We start from the raw sequence: 24,570 nt of genomic DNA, 5'->3' as shown, positions 1-24,570 counted from the left end.
CTGTGTGTCCTCCGTTCTGTGTGTCCTCCGTTCTGTGTGTCCTCCGTTCTGTGTGTCCTCCGTTCTGTGTGTCCTCCGTTCTGTGTGTCCTCCGTTCACTGTGTCCTCCGTTCACTGTGTCCTCCGTTCACTGTGTCCTCCGTGCTGCTGCTCTCCCTCCAAGTGATGTGCTGTCGGCGCTCCATGCTACATGTCCCGTGTCCCCCCTCCTGCTGCTGTCCCCCTCTCCGCTCTGTTTCCCCTCCATGTCCTCCTCCACTCCCTCTGTCCTCGTCAGGATGGAGAGCGGAGGTAACTGTTCTGAATGAACAGAGTCGGTGATCACTGACTCTGTTCATTCATATAACTGAAACATCGTAACCTGTGATTACGGTGCTTTCGTTTATGAATGGAGAGGAGCCTCTGTCTCCTGTCCATCCATTTTAGCTGAGACTGCAGAGAAAGGGACTGGGGAATCTCTGTCCTTAGTCCCTTTCTCTGTCTCAAAGGTGAGATGTCAGGGGTCTGTTAAGACCCCTGACATCTCACCCAAGCCCCCCACAGTGCTAAAAAAAATAAAAAAAAATTGCAATAAATATAAAATAAATGAATTGTAAAAAATAATACAAATAAAAAACACACTGACACCATCCACTCCCCCCCTAAAAAAAAAAGAAGAAAGCATCGTAAAAAAACATAACAAAAAATTGTTAAAATACTGACATGTGCCACTGTGACATGACATCATAATCTGAAAGCCCCCTTTATAATAAGTGTTCCCCCAGATATCTGCCCTCAGGTGAATGAGTACAAGGTACATTAGTACCCTTTATTCATTCCCCAAAAAAGTCCTTTGTTCATTTTTAAATGTCCCCTGATAGCATTCCATCCACAAAATTACAGATCCCTAGTTGGTTGCTGTAGGTAAACAAACTGGTCAGTGATTCTGGGTGACCTCATAGAACAAATAGTAGTGCGACTGCTGCAAAATGTCACATTCCCAGCTGATGTTTGTTCACAAAGTCCAAGAGTTCGGAACAGTTCACTAAACTGAACAAGCTCATGCTCCACCTAAAGCTGAAGCCCATTCCTTATCTTAGAGCAGTTCAATGTAAGCCCTGTACAAAACATGCCTGTGACACACTGACATCTACAGAAACTTTGACCTTGGCTGTCATTTTTATGGTGCTGGTTAAGAAATGAGGAAAATAATCTTACGGCAATATTAATGTGTTGTCCTTATAACACGTAAAGTGTTGTAGATCTTACTGTTTAGTGCAAAGAAGAATGAAACTATGCAGAAACCCACACAATCTCAGTGTTCTATTGAAGATCAGTGAATGGTAAATTCTGCTTTACATTGATACACACCGCACTACCGTGTTGAATAAGGCTTCAAATTTTTTAAAAAAGCGTATATGTCATGTTTGGTTTTGGGGATTTATGTTCCCAACCTTCCTACTCCAAAAATCATCTACTGTATTGCAGAACGTTTTTGGAAGGTGCCTAGGAGGCTTCTGTTTAAAAACAAAAACCCACCAAAATTTTAATACAGGCAAACCATAGTTGTAGCAGTAGCCAAATTGTGCTGGCTCCACTGAAATTCTTTTTTTTTTTTATTTATTTTTTTTACTTTTTATTCAGTTGCATGTGTTTTTCATAATCCTTCCAAATGATTGATTGCAGTTTGTGTGTGGGAAAAAGGAAATGTATCCACTATTGAGAGGGTACAAAGAATTACATCCAAAGCAGACCGCTCCCTGTTTCATAGCTTCTTACTAATACATTTAATGGTTTCTAATCAGTGTTTCAAGAACATATGTACAAGGGTTTGAGCTTTGCTGATGCATTGGTTTTATGTTTTCGGAAAAAGAGGGATTTAATCTCTTTAAAGGAGCTGAAATGTCAATATACTGGAGGCTGAAAAAATTTCAAGTACCGTATATACTCGAGTATAAGCCAAGTTTTTCAGCAACTTTTTTGTGCTTAAAATGCCCCCCTCGGCTTATACTCGAGTTCCACCTGATCTGCTGGACTTTGGGGACCCGGTACCGGCCGGCCGTAGGTCCCCTGAACTTGGCACGCATGTAGCCCCAGTTCTCCTTTACAAGTGTGCAAAGTTTGCTGTCCAGGGGACCAACGGCCGGGGAGCACCGATTTTTCAAACCCGGGCACCCCTTCTATATACTCATGTTAAACGCAAGTCTAGTCATGGGCACAGTGAGGCATGCAGATTGACACCGTAGGCTTATACTCGAGTCAATAAGTTTTCCCATTTTTTTGTGGTAAATTGGGTGCCTCGGCTTATATTCGGGTCGGCTTGTACTTCAGTATATCTAAAGCCAATTTTTTTTTGTTTAGCGTAGGGAAGGGTTAAAACTGCTGACTTGCATTATAACACGCGTTACTGTAACATGTTATAGACATGTACTGCATCCCAACACAGTCATCTTTGCTGCAATACACCTGCATTAAAGTGTGTTGCACAATTCACAGATATAAGCGCGTTGCTATGCACATCCAAAAAAATATATATTTTTTCATTGCATTGACAGCCCATTTATTTTGATTGAGGTTGACGAAAGACTCAGTTTGGCCTCCGAAATGCGTTCCATTGATTGCTCTCTTCTTGAGTCTCCCCTGGTGGCTCTCTGGCAGTTTGCCCAGATCCCTGGTTTCCAAAGCGCTCCTGTCATTTCAGTGGTCTGTCTCAGGAGTGGACTCTGCACTGGTAGCTCCACATGGAGATTGCTATATGCCTGTTTTAGGCACCTTTTGTGAGTGCAGTTTTATTGTATTTTTACATACACTGTTGAATAAATCCTGCTACGCCATTGGTGGCTTGGCGCCTCTCTCTTCGCTTCCCCTTCTCCTGTTGTAGCTTTCAGATTCTCAGCTTATCCAAAGCTGTAGCCCAACAGTCTTTGTCAGCAAGAGACTATGCACTAATTGATCATAGCCCAGACCTCCGGGCTTATGTAAAGTTTGTCTATATACAGTGATGGCAAAATATTGGCACCCTGCATTTCTGTCAGATAATGCACCCGTTTTCCCAGAAACTTGTGGCAGTTACAAATGTTTAGGAATTCTCATGTTTATTTATTTTGCTTGTATTGGTATGACACAAAGTAGAGAAACAAAAAAACAATTGAAACATTCCATAAAAAACTCTATATTTGATAGCACACTCCGTGGAAATAATAACTGAAATCAATCACTTCCTGTAACCACCAATGAGTTTCTTGCACCTCTCTACTGGACTTTTTTTTTTGGACCACTCTTCTTTCACCAAATGCTCCAGGTCTCTGATAGGAAGAATTCCTTTTTCCTAACTGCTGTTTTGAGATCTCTACACAGGTGCTCTATGGAATTTAGATCTGGACTCATTGCTGGTCAGTTAAGTCAGGGTTTGACAAATTTGCTTGGAATCTAGGAGCCAGCTAAAAAAGTTAGGAGCCAGAAAACGCGCCCCGTCCCGACAAGCTTGCGCGCAGAAGTGAACACATACGTGAGCAGCGCCCGCATATGTAAACGGTGTTCAAACCACACATGTGAGGTATCGCCGCGATTGGAAGAGCGAGAGCAATAAATATAGCCCTAGACCTCCTCTGTAACTCAAAACATGCAACCTGTAGATTTTTTTAAACGTTGCCTATGAAGATTTTAAAGAGTAAAAGTTTGTCGGCATTCCATGAGCGGATGCAATTTTGAAGCGTGACATGTTGGGTATGAATTTACTTGGCGTAACATTATCTTTCATAATATTAAAAAAAATGGGGATAACTTTACTGTTTTATTTTTTAATTAAAAAAAGTGTAATTTTTTCCCAAAAAAGTGCGCTTGTAAGTCCGCTGCGTGAATACGGCGTGACAAAGTATTGCAACGATCGCCATTTTATTCTCTAGGGTGTTAGGATAACAAATATATATAATGTTTGGGGGTTCTAATTGGAGGGAAGAAGATGGCAGTGAAAATAGTGAAAAATTACATTAGAATTGCTGTTTAACTTGTAATGCTTAACTTGTAATACCAACGGCCACCACCAGATGGCGCCAGCTCACACATCTGGTGGTAATAACTTGTAATACCAACGGCTCACCACCAGATGGCGCCAGCTCACAAAAAAAGTGTTTTTTTTTTGCCCACCTTCCAAGCCAAGTGGCCACTTGTCCTTGTTTAGACTAACGTCTAATTTTACTAGTGCTGTGGAGATACTGGCACTTTTTGTGTTATTAATGTGTTTTTATGTGGATAATTAATAAATTGCAGTCATATTTATCCGTATTCCTTTTTGACCAATTCCTTTTTTTCTCTCCCAATTTTTGATATGCAGTACTAATTCAGAGGAATGCAGATGGTAGTATTTAATATTATATCTATGACCACCATCAAATCGGATAAGATCTGGTTAGTGTGACTAATGCAGGATTGCCTTTTGTCACCTATCTCTGACTGCTTTGGATGAGTCACCATTGCCTATATTTTTGTGAATTATTTTGGTTATAACATTTTGTGCAGCGCTTTACAATATAAAGGAAGACAATATACCAACAGTACAATTCAGGACAAGAGGGTTAGAAGGGCCCTGCTCCTGTGAGCTTACAATCTAAGAGGGAGGGGCTGGTGAAACAAAAGTTAGCGAATGTGAGGGATGAACTGATGAGGTAAGTAGAAGATTTGGTTGTTAGCTGGAGGCAGGATAGGCCTCCCTGAAGAGATGAGTTTTCAGGGATCGCCTAAAAGTGGACAGTAGGAGATAAACAGATAGATTGGGGTAGTGAGTTACAGAGGTTGGAAAAGACTCTGGAGAAGTCTTGGAGACGAGCATGGGAAGAGGAGACAAGGGAGCTAGAGAGCAGAAGGTCTTGGGAGGAGCAGAGAGGACAGTTTGGATGATATTCTGCGATAAAATTGATGTAATTCGGGGCACAGTTGTTAATGGCTTTTATGTAATTGTTAGCGTTTTGAATTTTATTCATTGGGCAGCAAGTGGAGGGACTGGCAGAGAGGAGTTGCAGACACTAAACAGCTGGTAAGGTGGATGAGTCTGGCATAGACATTTATGATGGACTGAAGTGGGGATAGCTTGCGGAGAGGTAGGCCAATGAGGAGGGAGTTACAATAGTCAAGGCGAGTGATAACAAGGAAGTGAATAAGTTGATTAGTGGTGTCAACAGTTAGAAAGGGGCTTATTTTGAAGATGTTTCTGAGGTGAAATCTGCACGATTTGGACAGTGATTGGATTTGGGGCTGAAGGACAGTTTAGAGTCTAGGATTACACCTAGTACCTGGCATGAGGGGGAGGGACTGATGGTTGTATTATTGATCTTGATGGAGAAGTCGGGGGAGGCACGGCCTGGAGGAAAAATTATGAGCTCCGTTTTAGAAAGATTGAGTTTTAAGAAGTGGTGTGACATCCAAGCTGAAATGTTGGTTAGTAAGACAAGAGGAGACTGAAGGAGTGAGGAGAGGAGTAGAGAGATAGATTTGTGTGTGTCGTTGGTATAGAGGTGGTATATCATTGCTTATCAGCATTATTTGAGGTGTACCTACTCTCATCTGATATCAATATAGTCCCTCATACACCATTGTATCTGCTTCTGATTGTTGTATTTGTAGCTTTTCTACATTTTGAATGGGCCGCATAATGTAATGTGCATGTTGCAGCTCACTGTGATATAATGTGAATGAGATCTTACTGCCTTCTATGTTCCTGCTTAGAAGACTCATGCTATCTGTCCTGGTGACCACTGTCTCCAGGACTGGAAGTGAGAGAAAATCCAAACTTTCGATTTTTCACCAGGATAAGAATCGAGCAAAAATCTTCAAGTGGGAACAATTATTCCAGTGACATCTAACAGCTGTTATTTCCCATTTTAGTGATCACGTAATTTCCTGATACAGCAAGAAGTGAGAGGAAATTTCTACAGATGGCAAAAATAACCTGACAGGGATTTTATCCCTTATAGTTTGTCCAAAAAGAAAAAGTTTTGACTTAAAATGCATTTTAACCGCTTAAGGACCGCCGCACAACGATATAGAGCGGCCCGGCTGGGCATAAGCACGTACAGGTACGTTGCCTTTAAGAGCCCAGCCGTGGGTCACGCTCACGACCCAGTCCTGAGCTCCGTGATCATGCCCCCGCGTACCTGATCGTTGCTGGTGTCCTGCGATCGGGTCACAGAGCTGAAGAACGGGGAGAGGTAAGCGTAAACAAACCTTTCCCCGTTCTTCCTAGTGGCAGTGTCGGTGATCGTCTGTTCCCTGTCATAGAGAACGACGATCAGTGACGTGTCACGCCAGACCACGCCCCCTTACAATAAGAATCTCACACACTAGGGCACACTTAAATCCTACAGCGCCACCTAGTGATTAACCCCTTCTTTGCCAGTGTCAATTTTACACTAATCGGGGTATTTTTATAGCACAAAAATGTGGCAAAAGTGTTGGATGTGTGCCCTATAATGTTGCAGTCACGATAAAAATCGCTGATCGCCGCCATTACTAGTAAAAAATGTTTTTTATAAAAATGCCATAAAACTATCCCCTATTTTGTAGACGCTATAACTTTTGCGCAAACCGATCAACTGACTCTTATGTTTATAGCGCAACAAATAACCGCAGAGGTGATCAAATACCACCAAAAGAAAGCTCTATTTGTGGGAAAAAAAGGACACCAATTTTGTTTGGGAGCCACGTTTCACGACCACGCAATTGTCAGTTAAAGCGACACAGTGCCAAATCGCAAAAAGTGGCCTGGTCCTTTAGCTACAAAATGGACCGGGGCTTAAGTGGTTAACTTTCTATAATCCACTGCACCACAAAATTGGTGAGAGTGCCAGCAATGTGGAACAATCAGCTGTACTACATTACAGTATGTATCAAATTTATTATATTTTAACCCATGTAGGTTGCGGGTGAAATGGTAAAGTGGCCCTGTATCTATTGAAAAATTGGTGAAGGTTTACCTGTAAAAAGAAGACTGTCAATACTTCCCTATCTTGCAGCCGTGCTGCCAGACACCACACTTACTCACTTGGCCTATTTGAACAATTGGCTTTTGGTGAAAGAGATTGCTGGAAAATAGCGAAACAGTGGCTATAGAAAAAAGGGGTGGAGATAAGGGCCGTCTAATGTGAGCCACCCTCACTGCGCGTAGCTGGAGAATAAATGTGAACACTAGTGATATTTATAAAATAAATGAATAAATTAATAAATATGCAAGAGCTGCTGCTTTAAAAATTATAGAATCCAAAATAGTTAATATGCAAATACAGTGATACCTATTATAAATAAGGTGCCAAATGTGATATTAAACAGCGCTCAAAAAAATATGTGAAAATGTAAATCAACAAATATAATATATATATAAATTTATGAACTATTTATATATATTTTTTTGTTCACTTAGACAGTTCATGGACTTTATTTGCCAACCTGGTATTTTTTGATGCGATTTTTGCACGGATTTTTGGACACTTATATATTGACTCACTTAGAGGGTGGATTATTTATTTATTTTTCACTATGTCACTGTACCAATATTATATTTGTTGATTTACATTTTCACATATTTTTTTGAGCGCTGTTTAATATCACATTTGGCACCTTATTTATAATAGGTATCACTGTATTTGCATATTAACTATTTTGGAAACAGTGGCTATAGCCGCGGCCAAATGTTTTGAGAATGACACCAATTTTTTTACAAAGTCTGCTGCCTCAGCTTTTATGATGGAAGTTGGCATATGTCAGGAGATGCCGCTGATGGGCTCTCCTCACCACACACACTGTTGATGTGAAGTGAGGAGAGCCAATTACTGGCATCTCCGTGTTTACATGTGATCGGCTGTGATTGGACACAGCCGATCACATGGTTAAAGAGCCGCGGACGTGGCTCTTTACAGAGATTGGGGTCGCACCGCCTTCTAGCAACACGGCATGGCCGCGATTGCGCGAGTGAGTATGAACAGCATGTAATACAGCATTTATGATGTGGGTTTAGTGACACTTTAAGGTCCATTTTTAAGCACCTTTTCTATTGGTTGAACTGGATGGACTTTTTCTTCAAGCTAACTAATATTGTAACGTACTGGTACAGGGTTACACCAGTCTGTCCTTGCCTTCCACCTATGCGGCTGCGCATGAGCTATATAAAACATACATGGCACAGGCATGGTCCACTGTTTTCAACATTAGGAAACCCACTCCGACAAATGCCTTCCAGCCATTTCTGGAGCATATACTTGTAGAGAAGAATAGGCTGCAAAGAGCCCGCAGGAGATCAGCAGCATTGAGATGCAACATAAAATTAGACAAAGGTGAAAGCAAGTACTTTATTGGAGAAATGGCAATTCATGCACGGTGCTTTAGCAAACTAAATGTCATTCAGTTAGGGTTTCAAATGGAACCAGTTTGCGGAAACACTATGTATTAAATGGATTCTATGTTTTGTTTTTGTTTTTTTTTCAATAAAGGGAAAAAATAATTGGCTTGAGAGATGAAAGTGATTATAGATTGAGACTTTAGGTAATTATTCTGGCAGTATTTAAAAATACAATGAATACAGTTGAATAAAGCCAGAACTGGATGAAAGGGTGTTTATTTGCCTTTTATTATTATTTAACTTTGAACTGGCTGAGACTCCTAGGAAATGTAGGCCAGTGACAGCTTGAGTGTTGAATGTTGACAATAATTTTTTTTTTTTTTTTTAAATCTTTCAGTAATAAATGAAAACCAGCGGCGGCAACTGGAAACTGTGAGCTACTCCTCCCGTTATGCCCTGGGACTCTTTTATGAAGCTGGCACACAGATTGACGTCCCCTGGGCAGCCAAGTACATCACCGATAATCCCTGCATACGCTTCATCTCCATTGATGATAAGAAACGCAATGTAGGTCAGTGCTTCCATTATTCCTCTTAAATACAGGGACAATAGAGGGTGTGGATCATGAGATATGCTGCGTAATTGAGGGCTGCAGCTCTAAAGAGAATATGTATTTAGTTACAGGCCTCCGGGAATGAATACAATGTCACACTAGGCCAGCAACAATAAGGAATCTATAATACCTCCTGATAATATTCCTTAGCAGCTTCCTGGGCAGGGTATGTTGAATATTTGGTTTAGGAAGCCTCAGGTGTACTGTTCCTGTTATGTTTGACCTAAATGAAAGACAGAATGCCATGGTTATTTTAATAGCTGATTTATAAATAATGTAGAAAAGGACAAGTAATGACGTGGTCTCCGTAATCAATCAAATGTTAGATGTAGACTTCTTTGTATTTGCATTCAAAATGACAGCTGGAATCTGACTGGCGTTATGTTCAATTTGCCTGTGGCTCATAGAATGTAGACAATTGTATGTCTGGACAAAATTAAACCTTCCAGTACATCTCTGCAATGCATGCACATTTCCTCATGCTTTGTCCCTTTATAAACTCTACTGGCACTGCAAAAAAACTGTTGTTCTGCTGGAAATCCAATGTGCTCATAGCTAGCAATAAGTAAATCTACCTGTGATTGATTCCCGTGAAGTTTCGTGAATACTTTGAGAAATTTCGAGAACTTGAGCTTTGCTACGCGTTGCATTGGCGGGGAGCTCATTAGTCAATACTAGCCATGACTAGTGTCTTTTTTTGACTAGTAGCCAAGCTGTTGCCAAAAACAGACATGGGAAGTTGGGCACTGCCATGGAGGACACAAGCCCATGGCAAATAAAAAAAATAAAAAACGGAGAGGATCTTTCTCATCCAGTTTGATAGTAACATAGAAATAAAAAATCTTTTCGTGATTTTCATGCTTCTTAGCAGCATTTTCCCCCAACTTTAGGTTCAATATGGAGTTGACTCACCCTTTGCAGCTATAACAGCTTCAACCCTTCTGGGAAGGCTGTCCACAAGGTTTAGGAGTGTAGCCCAGTCAAGTTCCTCCACCCCCAAACTCACACACCCATGTCTTTATGGACCTTGCTTTGTGCACTGGTGCACAGTCATTTTGGAACAGGAAGGGGCCATCCCCAAATTGTTCCCACAAAGTTGGGAGCATTAAATTGTCCAAATTGTTTTGGTATGCTAATGCCTTAAGACTTCTCTTCACTGGAACTAAGGGGCCTAACCCAACCCCACCATAAACCCTCCTCCACCAAGTGATTTTGACCAGTGCACAAAGCAAGATCGATAAAGACATGGATGAGTGAGTTTGACCTCAACCCAATACAATGCCTTTGGGATGAATTAGAGCAGAGACTGCGAGCCATGCCTTCTCATCCACATCGGTGCCTAACCTCACAACAATGGTCAAACATTTCCATAGACACACTGCTAAACCTTGTGGACAGCATTCCCAGAAGAGTTGAAGCTGTTATAGCAAAGGGTTGGCCAACTTAATATTGAACCCTACAGACTAAGACTGGGATGCCATTAAAGTTCCTGTGCGTGAAGACAGGCATCCCAATACTTTTGGCAATGTAGTGTAAATTGTATATACTACATATACACCAATTAGCCATAACTTTATGACCACCCAGCTAATATTGAGTAGGTCCCCCTTTTGCTGCCAAAACAGCCCTGACCCATAGCGGCATTGACTCCATGACCTCTGAAGGCATGCTTTGGTATCTGACCACCAAACCTTTAGTAGCAGATCACTGCCTTCATCAACTTGTCCTTTTCCCATCCTACACCCCAGGTAAGCAGCGCAAACACACCTGGCAATCCACATGAAACTGTGACTCATCAGACCAGGCCACCTTCTTCCATTGCTCCGCAGTCCAGTTCTGATGCTCACCTTCCCATTGTAGGCACTTTTGAGTATGGACTTGGGTCAGCATGGGCACCCTGACTGGTCTGCATCTATGGTGCCCCCCATACACAACAAACAATGCACTTGTGGGTACAGTTTATCTGCACCCATGCATGTGGGGTAATGCCTCGCTCGAAGGTATGCTCAGCTCTGCTGTCCTTTCATATGACCTCCCTCCGCTTCCCTTCCGAAGTCAGTGAGTACAGTGGGAGGGGCTGATATTTCACTCTGGTGAATGTAAGCTAGCAAAAGAAAGTCACGTGCCTGCACAGCAAGGCTCTGCAAAGAAGGTATTTAGCATTACATTTTTAGAAAAATGCACTGTACTGAACAGGGACCTAAAACAGAGGATCAAAGTAAATAATACATGTTTCTTTACTTTATAAGCACTGGAGCAGCTGCAGAAAATAAAATTACACAGGCATGAGAGGGCGGGGAGGAGATCGGCTCTCACACATACTTTGGGACTGACAGAGCAAGGGTTTTTTTTTTTTTTTATTGGATTAGACTACACGGGCCAGCCTTCGCTGCCCACGCACATTAGTGAGCTTTGGCTACCCATAACCCTATTGCCAGTTTGCCTCTTTTTCCTTCCTTCCTTCAACCACTTTTTTGGTAGGTCTAACCACTCCAGCCTGGTAATGTCCCACAAGAGCTGCAGTTTTGGACTTGCTGTGACCCAGTCATTCAGCTATTACAATTTAACCCTAAAAACCTTGCGCTTGCCCATTTTTTCCTGCTTTTCAGTTTCAGGGACAAGTTCACTTGCAGCCTAATATATTCCACCCACTTTCAGATGTCATTGTGATGAGATAATCAGTGCTTTCCACTTTACCTGCCAGTGGTCATAATGTTATGGCTGATCAGTGTGTATATAAAGGTTGAAATAAAGACATCAAAGCTGTTTGGAAGTGCAGTCTTAGGATCTTGAGTTGATCTCTAGGGACTTTCTAACCAAGGTGTGCACAAATAAGGCTGACTGCATTCTTTAAATAGGTGTATAAATATCTCACTACCTCATGGTGCCTAGAGGTTGCATCTTTGGAAAATGCTTGATTAAGTGGCAAATTAATTGCACTGGGTGTTTCAAATTCTCGGGTGAGGTTTCTATGGTGTGGAAATATGCTATGGACAGGATGAGGTAACCTTTCAGCTGTTAAAGAGAAACCATCACTGCAAAGGTGGTACAGAGGACATTAAACAGAAGATAGCTAGCTGAATATTGCCAGAATAAAGAGAGAAGTTGCAAAACTGATTGTGCATTAATCATATTTAGGATGGGAAAACAATTCCATTTCGGAAACATTTTTTTTAAATGTTCTCCAGGGCTTTATTGAGATATAAATCAGGGACACAAAAGCGGGTTTCGTTTGTATTGCCCTGACCCTAATTATATTTGAGATGATGTACGCTTTAAAGGGAAAGTCAGGAGGGGGAGTGCTTGTACAGAACTACATTGTGTGGTACAAAGATTAGTTATGTCAGTTTTTAGAAGGTGCTCCTAATGACAACTCGTTATGTGTATAAAAGACACCAGTCCAGAGAATCTTTTTCTTCAATTCAAACTTTGCCATCATGGAAAAGACCAAAGAGCTGTCAAAGGACGTCGGGGACAAGATTGTAGACCTGCACAAGGCTTTAATGGGCTACAGGGCCATCAGCAAGAAGCTTGGTGAGAAGGTGACAACTGTTGGAGCGACTATTTGAAAATGGAAAAATACTAAATAACCATGAATTACCCTTGGTCTGGAGCTCCATGTAAGATTTCATCTCATGGGGTAAGGATGATCATGAGAAAAGTGAGTAATCAGCCCAGAACTACACAAGAGGAGCTGCTTGTTTAAATTATTTTTATTCTTTTTCACATAAAAAACTTTTACAAACTTTTCAAAAACATTTTTTAAATCAAAAACCATTATAAAGTTCACATATTACATTCATACATAAAACATGTACAATAATACAAAAACACATGTCTGGGTACATAGTTGGGTCCATCCTCTAAATCATGCACCTAAAATAGGTCTCTCCATACCGTGGTACCTTCTCTTTTATCCTCACGAAGAGAGATAGCTAAACGCCTCTTGGAGAAACAGAGACCAGAGCAACCCGCCCAGCCCCCCCCCCCAAAGGGGGGGTCCTTATATTGCATGGAATAAACATTTCCAAGAGTCTAGTTCTATCTACTTCCCTTCTATCTGTTTCATCAGATCTAGTACTTCCACCCAATATGTTTGAATCAAGCTACATTGCCACCATATATGGGCATGGTTTCCTTCTCCCCTGCATTCCCTCCAGCACAAGGGTGATGCATCATGACTTATTTTATGCATTTTAGTGGGGACGTAGTACCACTTGGTCAATAATTTATAGTTAATTTCTTTCATCCTTGTATCCTTTGAGGTAGAATGTACATAGTCCATAACCCTCTTCTTCAACATCTCTGGAACTGCTTGATTTAATTCTATCTCCCATTTTTCTAAAGGATGCATTAACCCATCGTCCATGGAGGTTATCAGCAACCTATATATCTTAGAGATCATCCCTTTTTTACTTATTCCCCCTTGGTCTATTAATCTCTCCCATGAATTTAACCTTTCAACACAGTGAAGTGGTTTTGGAAGAGATTAAACAAAATGTTGGAGCTGCATGTATCTCCAACCATCCCACGGTGGTGTTCCATATTTCTCACGCAGTTCTTCTAATAAGCATAATCTATTCCCCTTTAAAACATCTTTTAATCTTAATCTGTCCGAATGGGTCCACTTTAGATATAGCTTATTATTTTTTCCTGGTAGGAAATAATTATTTCCTGTCAGGGACATCAGTGGGCTGTTGTATTGTCCTTTCATATCTTTAATTACTTTATCCCATATTCTTAGTGTTTCTATTGTAATTGGGGCCAATACCTTAGGAAGGTCTCTCTATTTTTTGGGAATCCAAATAATCTGGCCTAGGGACGGTTTGCTCATATTATCTTCTAACGATACCCATTTCTTATGTGATGCATTATGGACCCAATCTATAACTCTCTTTATTGCTGCTGCTTCATAATATTTCTGAAAATCTGGAAGGAGCACCCCCTCGTTGTCTTTAGATCTACTCATTACCTTATAGGAGATACGGCTTCCTTTCCCATTCCAGATACATTTTTGTATTAAGGAGCTTGTTAATGATCTCAAAGCAGTTGGGACCACAGTCACCAAACAGACCATTGGTAACAAAATACGCCGCCAATTGAAATCCTGCAGCGCCTGCAAGGTCCCCCTCCTCAAGAAGGCATGTACAGGCCTGTCTGAAGTTTTCCAATGAACATCTAAATGATTCTAGAGAAGGATTGGGAGAAAGTGCTGTGGTCAGATGAGACCTAAATTGAGCTATTTGGCATTAACTCAACTCACCGTGTTTGGAGGAATAAAAATGCGGATTATGACCCTAAGAATACCATCCCTACAGAGGTGGAAACGTTATGCTTTGGGGATGTTTCTCTGCTAAAGGTACAGGCCGACTTTGCCACATTGAGGGGCTAATGGATGGGGTATTGTAAAATCTTGGATGAGAACCTTCTTCCCTTAGCCAGAATACTCCAGCATGACAATAGCCCAAAACATACCACCAAGGCAACAAACAAGTGGCTCAAAAAGAAGCACATTAAGTTCATGGCCTAGCCAGTCTCCAGGCCTTAATCCTATTTATGGAGGGAGCTGAAACTTCGAGTTGCCAAGCGACAGCCAAGAAACCTTAAGATCACTTACATTTTGTGAGCTTTTTAGGCACCTGAAAAGCGCCTCAGTGTGTATTTCCATTAAAATCAATGAATTCTTTCACACTGGGTCGGTGTGCTGGCAGGGCTGTGAAAAACTCCCCTCTCCATTGAAATGAATGGAAAGCTCTTTAAAAGCACCTGAAGAGCACTTTATAAGCGCTCAGTGTTTTTACTGGCAGTTTAGAACCGCCTCAGTGTGAATGTGGCCTAAGGATTTAGATAAGATCTGTAAAGAAGAGTGGAGCAAAATCTCTCCTCAGATGTGTGCAAACCTGGTAACAAACTAGAAGAAACATCTTACATCTGTTCTTGCCAACAAGGGTTTCTCCACCAAGTACCAAGTCATGTTTTGCTTGGAGATTAGATACTTATTTTACTCGCTAAACTGCAATTTAATTTCTAACATTTGTATTGTGTGTTTTTTCGGTTGATATTCTGTCTTAAAATGCACCTATGATAAAAATTATAGACCATTTCTTTGTAAGTGGGCAAACTTACAAAATCTGCAGGGGATCAAATGATGATTTCCCCCCACTGTATCTATTCATAAATGCTATTTAACCACTTAATCGCTTGCCGACCGCGCTATAGACAAAAGACGTTTACAGCGCGGTCGAGTTATCCTGGGAGGATGTCCTCCCAGAATCTTGCTCCCGCACACCCCCTGGGGCGCGCTCCCGGAATCATCCATGACCGCCGGGTCTAGAAGACCCGGCACATCACGGATGGCGGTAAATTGCCGCTGATAGTCTTATTGACCCAACATCTCACTGTAACAAGGACCTGTCATGCCATATTCCTATTACAAGGGATGTTTACATTCCTTATGATAGGAATAAAAGTGGTCAAAAAATGTATTTTTGGCGAAAAGTGTCACTAAAATTAATAAAGTAAAATGAACAATACATTATTATTTTTTTTAAACGCCCCTGTCCCCGTGTGCTTGCACGCAGAAGCGAACGCATACGTAATTCCCGCCGACATATGAAAACTGTGTTCAAGCTACACATGTGAGGTATCGCTGCGAACGTTAGAGCGAGAGCAATAATTTTGGCCCTAGACCTCCTCTGTAACTAAAAACATGTAACCAATAAAAAAATTAAAGCGTCACCTATGGGGATTTTTAAGTAGCGAAGTTTGGCGCCATTCCACGAGCGTGTGCAATTTTGAAGGGTGACATGTTGGGTATCTATTTACTCGGCGTAATTTCATCTTTCACATTATGCAAAAACATTGGGCTAACTTTACTGTTTTTTTTGTTGTTTTCTTTTAGCACAAAACAGTTTTTTTAAAAACAACATGTTCGAAAAATTGCTGCGCAAATACCGTGCGAGATAAAAAGTTGTAATGGCCTCTTTTTATTTTATATATTTTTTGGGGATATTTATTATAGTAAAAAATATAGAATTTTCTTCAAAATTGATGCTCTATTTTTGTTTATAGCGCAAAAAAAAAAAATGCAGAGGTGATCAAATACCACCAAAAGAAAGCTCTATTTGTGGAAAAAAAGGACGCCAATTTTGTTTAGAAGGCACATCGCACGACCGTGCAATTGTCAGTTAAAGCGACGCAGTGCCGAATCGCAAAAACTGGCCAGGTCCTTAACCTGCAGAATGGTCCGGGTCTTAAGTGGTTAAAAGTCTTGTTATATAAATCAGTTTGTAATGTATAGTAGACCTCCAAGGGCCCATAGTCAAAGTTGTGATCAGCCATGCCTGGATTCCAGTCCATGCCATGAAAAAAGGACTGCACCATCGGTTTTGTAGCCTATTCATTTGTATTTTCAATTGTGTCTGCACAATTGCAAAAAACAAAAATATCTAATAAAATGTGATTAAATAAAAAAATAATCTAATTCTGTTGCTTAATTAAGGAATTGAACATCATACAAATGATTGCTTTCTGTCTCTTGGTCAAGTAAATATTCAGAACCACTGGTGTTTTATAGTACCGGTACAGCCTAATGTTATGGAGCGATTTATTCCTAACTGCATACAGCTCTTTCACACTTGTTGGCCATCATCCGTGCAGTGCATGGAAACAATAACTTCTATAGAGTAGGGCAACAAGGAGAAGCCATGACCTAAAGGGTTTTACATTCTTTTTTAATTTTACAAAGTATTAAAATATATATAGCGCAAGGACACAGGGACCTTGTCCATAGCAAGCATTTCTAGTTGTCGTGATCTAACACAGGTGGAAGAAAGTTAATTGTAAAACTGATGTAAGACTTGGATTTAGTTGAATTTTTATTGGTAGTCTCAGTTAAGAACTTGGGAACTCTTGGCCTTTCTACAAGTACTTAATAATATATAATGGGAAATGAATTTCATTGCTGGCGCATTAAAGCTCTTGGATGTTTTTCATGTAATGGGTGGCAGGGCACTGAGATAAATAGCTCTTTGATGAGATTTCCTTGCATAATAAATGAAACAAAATCCTATAGAAATACGGAAACTACCAAATTAATGGAACAACCAAATTTAGTAACTTTCCTGTCTGCATCCTGACCGAAGGCAACCGCTAGAACTCAGTGCTGTTTTTCTGAAAGCAATTTTCTGCTTTAGCCATGGATATTAGGAGTACTTTTTATGTAAATCTTCCATGAAAACAACAAGTTCAGATTCTGAATGGAAATTGGAACACACTCGCTGATGAACTAAGAGAGAGGAGAGCCCCTTTTCACAGCTGTGTTATTCTGTTGGAGTTATGGCTACAATTATTTTATTTCCTCCTTGAATTTCATCATTATCCAATAACATTCAGATGTGGCCAAATGCTCCAGGCATGGCCAAAACATCCAGATGACTAAATTCAAGTTAGCATTTAGCTCATGATCTGGGTTCTAAGCAAAAGAAAATTTGCAAAGGTAGACAAAGCTGGTAATATCTGAATTAAACTACACGACTCAGGCTAGTAACTATATGGTTTTGTTGGGATAAATTTACAATTGATATTGTAAACCATTTCTATAGTAATTTGGAGGATAACTAAAGCCCATCTAATTTAGGCTCGGTTCACATATATGAAAATTAGATGTGTTTTGCACTGCATCCTATTCGCATAATATGTTAAATAACATTGATTGAAGCTGTTTACATATATGTTGTGCATTCGCATTGCAAAATTTAAAAGTCCTAAGAGTCCTGTGCCTTTTCTGAGCACTGCAGTGCTCTTCAGATGTGAATTCCAGGCCCATTGATAAAGCAATGATTTTCCCACTCTACAAGACTCTGGTCCGGTCTCACCTGGAGTATGCTGTCCAGTTCTGGGCACCAGTCCTCAGGAAGGATGTACTGTAAATGGGGTGAGTACAAAGGGAAACAAAGCCAAGTCACCTCCGTCACCATGCTGTAGATGGTCTGTCTAGGATGCTTCCAGCACAATCCTCAGGAAGGGTAAGTAGTAACCCCCTGCTTCGACAGGAAGACAGAGCTGGGCATCCCTGGAGAAGTGAGTTAAGGGCTCTATTCTTCCCTTCTCCCCTCCCTTCCTTCCTTCCCTCCTCCCTAGGCTCTCTGAGCTAGCTGCTGGGGTGGGGCTTCACCTGGGGAGGGCTTCACCTGGGGAACTGTGCATATACGTCCGCTAAAGCATTGTTATAAGCTGCTTAAAGAGATTTTGCTTACCTGTGTGTCCTGCTCCATGCTGTCGGCGACCATTTTTGCTGTGATCCAGGCTGTATTTCTCTATCTGCACTGGCGGCCACATTCTTGTGGCTGCGCTGTATTTGGCCTCTATCTTCCGCTTGGCGGCCATGTTTTTGGTGATCCTGCTGTGTTTACTTTCTACTGCATTGGCGGCCATGTTCTTGTGGCCGCGCTGTAATTGGCCTCTATCTTCCGCTTGGCGGCCATCTTTGCTGTGATCCAGGTGGTGTTTGACTATTCATACTTGGCGGCCATGTTTTTGTAGCCTCATTGTGTGGGCTTTTAGCTGCCGCTCGGCGGCCATGTTCTTGTGGCCCGCGATAGTTATTGGCCTCTAGTGGCCGCTTGGCAGCCATTTTTGCCATTTATGAAACGGCACTTAAATGACGCAGACTGACAGACACACGCTGCTGAAGGGTCAGACAGCATATCTGACAAGGAAGCAGCTCTACGTGGTGGATGGCAGGAATGAGGACGTTGAATGACAATTGCGCGGTCGTGCTACACTGTACCCAAATTAAATTTCTATAAATTTTGTACCCACAAATATAGCTTTCTTTTGGTGGTATTTGATCACCTCTGGGATTTTTATTTTCTGCAAAAATAATAAAAAAATTACAGAAAATTTTGAAAAAAATTTTTTTTTTTGTTTCTGTTATAAAACATTGTAAATAAGTACGTTTTCTCCTTCACTGATGGTTCTGCACTGACGGGCATCGATGAGGCGGCACTGATGGGCACCGATGAGGTGGCACTGATGGGCACTAATATTGGGCACGGATAGGCGGCGCGGATGGGCACGGATAGGCATAGATTGGCACTAACGTATGTGTTGTACTAATGGATGCCAATCAGTGATGCCCATTGTGGGCACTGATTGGCATCCTTTGCGGGCACTGATTGGCATCCATTATTTCTGTCATTGTCATCCCTGGTGGTCTAGGTTGGCATATCTGTGTTTTGCATCCCTGGTGGTCTAGTGGCATCCCTGGTGGTTTAGTGGCATCCCTGGTGGTCCAAGGTGGGCATCCTCGGGGGGGCTGTGCTGATAATCGATCAGACTGACACCCTGCAACAACGATCGCCGCGATGCGCAGCGGCTCAATATCCTGAGGACGTCATATGACGTCCACTCAGGATATTGAAACCACTTTGCCGACGTCTTTTTGCATAAGGCGGGCGGCAAATGGCTAAAATTGTCTTTTACGGTCGTCCTGCCCTATCCCAATAGTTCAAATCTGAAGGCACAAAACACTTACCTGTCTTGGTGTCAGTTCACACCACAAAAACGTCCTCATTCCAGATCATTTTATTTTTCACTGCACCTGGGTCCAGTGCGTCTTTGATGCATTTTACTACGTTCCAGTACAGTTCTGTGCAAAAAAAATGCAACATGTTCTAATTTTATTTTTCTGGAACTGGAAGCACTGGTGTGAACTATGCCATTTAAAAATAATGTAAACTACTTTCTATGCGTTTTTGGATGGAGGAAAAAAAGCATGTGGTGTGAACAAGCCGATACATTCTTGCACATGCCAGAAATAATAGATGTCCCATTTGCTTATGCTCTCAACCAAACTGTCAAACCATAAAATGGATGGCGTTATAACTGATTACATGTACAGCTTCATGGCAGTTGAAGATCAAACAGAGGCTAAAGCCCTGTACACACGAGCGAACATTTTCGTCCGAGGAACCATCATACGATTTTCTGATAGTGTGTACACAACTTTCAAAAGCCCATTCTGACCTTCCAAACTAAAATTTTCGTAGGAGAAAGATCAGCTACAAAAGACTGCATGATCAGAAACAACAAATAACCAAAAAAAGCCTTTGTCATATGAACATTTTCATACATTATTTCTATTCTTTGTTCTGACTTGCTGTGAAACACTGGAAAACTGTCTGATCGTTCTCTCGATTTTTCTCATAGTGTGTACGGGGCATAGGATGGCAGCTTCCTTTGGCTGAAAATTAAAGGACGGTTTAGCCCTGGTTCACACTACTGTGTTTTGAAATACGATTTGACATGTCAAATCGGTGGCAATTGCCGGCAATGACACCATCCTAATCGGTGTGACGTTGCATCTGCGGCGTTGTATCGATTTAAAAAAGTAGTTTTGCGATTGCGGGCCACGATTTACATTGACATCTGTGCAGAAACCTGCACAGATGTCTGTAATCGCGGCTGAAATCGGGACTGCCAGCGGGAGTGAAATTGTGCGAGTACAGCTGAACTCGCACGGCTTCATTCCTGCAGCCCAGTGTGAACCTGGGCTTAGCCCTGCTTTAAAGAGAATACAATTATGCTCTTGGCTTTCTTTATGATGCTGGTGCAGGTGTCTATTAGTTATAGGCCCATTTCACACAGGCTTTCCGATTAGGTCCGCCTGTCCATTTTTCAGGCAGACCTGATCGGATACTCCATTCACCTCTATGGAGCAGTGGATATCAGCGGTGACATGTTCGCTGACATCCGCTGCTATCCTATCCTGTCCGCAAAATCCAGACGGATGGAAACACTATTTTCCAACTGTCTGGTGGTCTGTTTTTATCTGATCTCCCCATAGAGGAGAGCAGGGCTCTGACAGGTCTGTCTCGGCACAGTTTGCAGAGACGGACCTGTCATCCACCTGCTCAGCGGGAATCAATGGATCGGTCCCTCGCTGAGCAAAGTGGAGTCCGTCGGGTGGACCGCCCATGTAAAAGGGGCCATATTGTGTCAGTCAAACTGGCATAGGATAGGCTATCAGTGGCCCTGCATTATCACTGAACCTACTTTTACAGCTGAAACCACGTGACCAGCCCTAGAGGAAGCCCATAGCAGTACATTCTTAAAGGGTTTGTTAAGGAATTTTTTTTTTTTTATCTTAATAGCTTCCTTTACCTTACTGCAGTGCTGTTTTCATGTCCTCATTGTTTGTTTTTGCTCTCAAGTTGCTGTAATTCTTCTCTGATCTCCACACTTCCTGGTTGTCTGTTTCCTAATAACCACAGTACTGGGAGCTTTCTCTCAGTGGTCATTAACTTCAAGGAAGTGTGATTACTGTGTGTCTAAAATCCCACAGCACCAATCAGTTTCGTTTTCCAAACCATCACTGTCCTGTATTGGCTCTGTGGCTCTATACAGCACAGAAGCAGGAAACAACATGCAAAAACAAAACTAGAAACTACAGGTACATTATATGATTGATTTTTATCTATGTTTAATCGTTTTTTAAAGGAATCAGTTCACTATTATGTCTCTCTACCCTGTAAACGGTCATTTCAGCAAAAAAGATTTTATTTACAACTCCTTTAAGAGGTATATATTTCACAACTTTTAATACATACTGGTATAAGGCAGCAGTAATACTAATGAAGACATAAAATACCAACAGTGGTAATCACTCATCTGCTTTGGAAAACTTGCACAATGACATTGCTCTACACTGTCGGCACAGATGTGAAGCAGGTGCCGTACATAGCTCTGCCCAGCTTAAATATCTATTTAATAGGCACTGCAGGGAGAACAGTGTAGGAGATGAAGGTTTTACAAACATTTATAGAAAAATGCCTTCATTTCTAAAATAACAGCAACAAATGTTTGTCTTTAATAACTAGGTTGAGAGAAAGCCTTGCATTAGTCACTCTAGCAGTTCTAGAACCTTTAATTACTCTTTGGTTATATATAGCATTATATAATTTCTTCCTCTGCTAATAAGTCATAGCACTTTTCATTTTAAAAAGGCAATACACACTTCTACAAAATGAACACAGAACAGTTAAAGCTTACCATATAGAACTCTTACAAACCTATCGCACCATTAGAATTTGTGTGGATCTTGGCTCTATAATACAGTGTGGTCTGAAGTCAGTTTGTCATAAAATGTAATAGCCAAAAAGACCTGAAATAAGACACCAATAATTAATGCATTCATATAAAAATGTAACCCAAGCATTACAATTCAGAAATTCCACTATTAGATTATATTCTAAAACATGTGCACTTCACAATATTCCCTTTTTTTATCCAATCCTACCTCCACATCTTTAACAATTAGTCGTTAACTCAACGTGCTTTGTGTCCAACTGCTACAGCTACAGCTACTGATGGTGGTCCAGTAATAACAACACTGTAGAAGTCTATACGGAGCTCCTTTTTGGTCTTGTAACATGAACTGTATAGTTATCCCATCCAAGTGAAAAAGAAAAGATTATAACAAAACTGTAGACAGCCTAGTTTTTTTTCCCACTTTCAATAAATGTTTTTTTAAGCATTTCGAAATACAGGTCATGATATAAGGAAACGGGTAGATACAAATGCACTGCAAGTCACTAGAACTATAACTGCCTCAAACCATTCTAATCATAGGTATAACAAAAAGTACGCAAATAATCAGAACAATAAGCCAGGAATATGAAAGTGATTTCTAGCCAACTGGAAAAAGTTTTGGGAGATAACAAAACACTGACTGGGAAGTCAGGTGGTTAATGAGGTCTGATTCATGATGGGAACAAGGAGGGAAACATAGGAAGGTGTTGGAGGAGAGTGGAAAAATGGGGGTGGGAAGGGAGAACATAAGACACCCAAGTGGAGGCTTGAGGCTCGAAGACTTTAACCACTTAAGACCCGGACCAAAATGCAGGTAAAGGACCAGGCCCCTTTTTGCAATTCGGCACTGCAACGCTTTAACTGACAATTGCGCGGTCGTGCGAAGTGGCTCCCAAACAAAATTAGCATCTTTTTTTTCCCCACAAATAGAGCTTTCTTTTGGTGGTATTTTATCACCTCTGCGATTTTAAATTTTTTTGCGCTATAAACAAAAATAGAGCGACAATTTTGAAAAAAGTGCAATTTTTTTACTTTTTGCTATAATAAATATCCCCCAAAAATATATAAAAATAAGTTTTTTTCCTCCGTTTAGGTCGATACGTATTCTTCTACCTATTTTTGGTAAAAAAAAAATCGTAATAAGCGTTTATCGATTGATTTGCGCAAAAATTATAGCGTTAACAAAATAGGGCATAGTTTTATTGCATTTTTATTATGTTTTTTTTAGTACTACTAATGGTGGCGATCAGCGATTTTTTTCGTGACTGCGACATTATGGTGGACACATCGGACAATTTTGACACATTGGGACCATTGTCATTTTTACAGCAAAAAATGCTGTAAAAATGCATTGTTTACTGTGAAAATGACAATTGCAGTTTGGGAGTTAACCGCTAGGGGGCGCTGAAGGGGTTAAGTGTGACCTCATATATTTTTCTAACTGTAGGGGGGCGGGGCTGGACGTGTGACGTCATTGATCGCCTTTCCCTTTATCAGGGAACAGACGATCAATGACACTGCCACAACGAAGAACAGGAAAGGTGTGTTTACACACACCTCTCCCCGTTTTCAGCTCCGGAGACTGATTGCGGGACTCCGGAGGCGATCGGGTCCGCGGGTCCTGCAGCCGCGGAGCTTCAGGCTGGGTCGTGGGCGCACACCAGCGACCCACGGCTGGGCATTTAACAATCACGTACAGGTACGTGATTATGCCCAGCCGTGCCATTCTGCCAACGTATATTGGCGTTAGGCGGTTCTTAAGTGGTTAAAGAGGTATAAGTTGCTACGGGCATTGAAGTATGGTATATGTCCATTATATTAGGAATTTCTCTTAACTGGTAACCTGTAAAGGCTTTTAAGATTAAGACTATGGACATTTTTAGGTACCATAGTTTGGCACGGTTCAGGCGTGCACAATTTTAAAGCAAAATATGTTTGGTATGCATTTTCGCGGCGTAATAGTCTATACTGTTGTACCAAAAAAGTGGATATTATATTGTGTTTGTGTTCACTAAAATTATTTTCTCTCATCGTCCATGGACGGACACAGCCATCACAAGTCTTGACATATGGGTTATGTTCCTGTTCATAGGAAAGGACTAGGCAGAACATGTTGGATACCTAACCACTTCCATACCGCGTCATAGGGAAATGACAGCGGCAGGAACCCCTCGCCGATCCGGCAGTGCTCCTGACCCGGTGGCCGCGATTGCCGGTAATCACAGCAGGAGTGTGGATCTGTGTGTGTAAACACACGGATCCACCTCCTGTCAGAGGTGAGACCAATGTGTGTTCCCAGTACAGAGGAACACACATCGGTCTCCTCCCCTTGAGAGTCCCCTCCCCCCTACAGTTAGAACACACCTTAGGGAACATATTAACCCCTTCAACGCCCCCTACTGGTTAACCCCTTCCCTGCCAGTCACATTTACACAGTAATCAATGCATATTTATAGCATTAATCGCTGTATAAATGTGAATGGTCCCAAAAACGTGTCAAAAGTGTCCGATGTGTTCGCCGCAATGTTACGGTTACAGTAAAAAAATCGCAAATCGCCGC

General features: G+C 41.4%; 1 protein-coding gene and 1 long non-coding RNA gene across 3 annotated transcripts in view; one reads left to right on the top strand and one right to left on the bottom strand.

Moving 5' to 3' along the window:
• The window catches only part of RNLS (renalase, FAD dependent amine oxidase), a 184,114-nt gene that overhangs the window by 130,079 nt on the left and 29,465 nt on the right, over window positions 1–24,570 (top strand). For both annotated transcript variants that reach the window (XM_040362085.1, XM_040362084.1), the window contains exon 5: window positions 8,703–8,876. In XM_040362085.1, coding sequence (XP_040218019.1) covers window positions 8,703–8,876 — 174 coding nt within the window. The remainder of the gene's footprint in view (window positions 1–8,702; window positions 8,877–24,570) is intronic.
• Window positions 8,566–22,497, bottom strand: LOC120947096. Its single transcript, XR_005750822.1, has 3 exons — window positions 21,972–22,497; window positions 19,456–19,569; window positions 8,566–9,141 (listed from the first exon to the last, which is right to left on the bottom strand). It is a non-coding gene; the product is annotated as an uncharacterized LOC120947096 (long non-coding RNA).

Source organism: Rana temporaria, chromosome 8 (genome assembly GCF_905171775.1).
Source record: "Rana temporaria chromosome 8, aRanTem1.1, whole genome shotgun sequence".
Taxonomy (NCBI): domain Eukaryota; kingdom Metazoa; phylum Chordata; class Amphibia; order Anura; family Ranidae; genus Rana; species Rana temporaria.
Note: the sequence above shows the minus strand (reverse complement) of the source record. Positions and strands in the feature narration are given on the sequence as shown.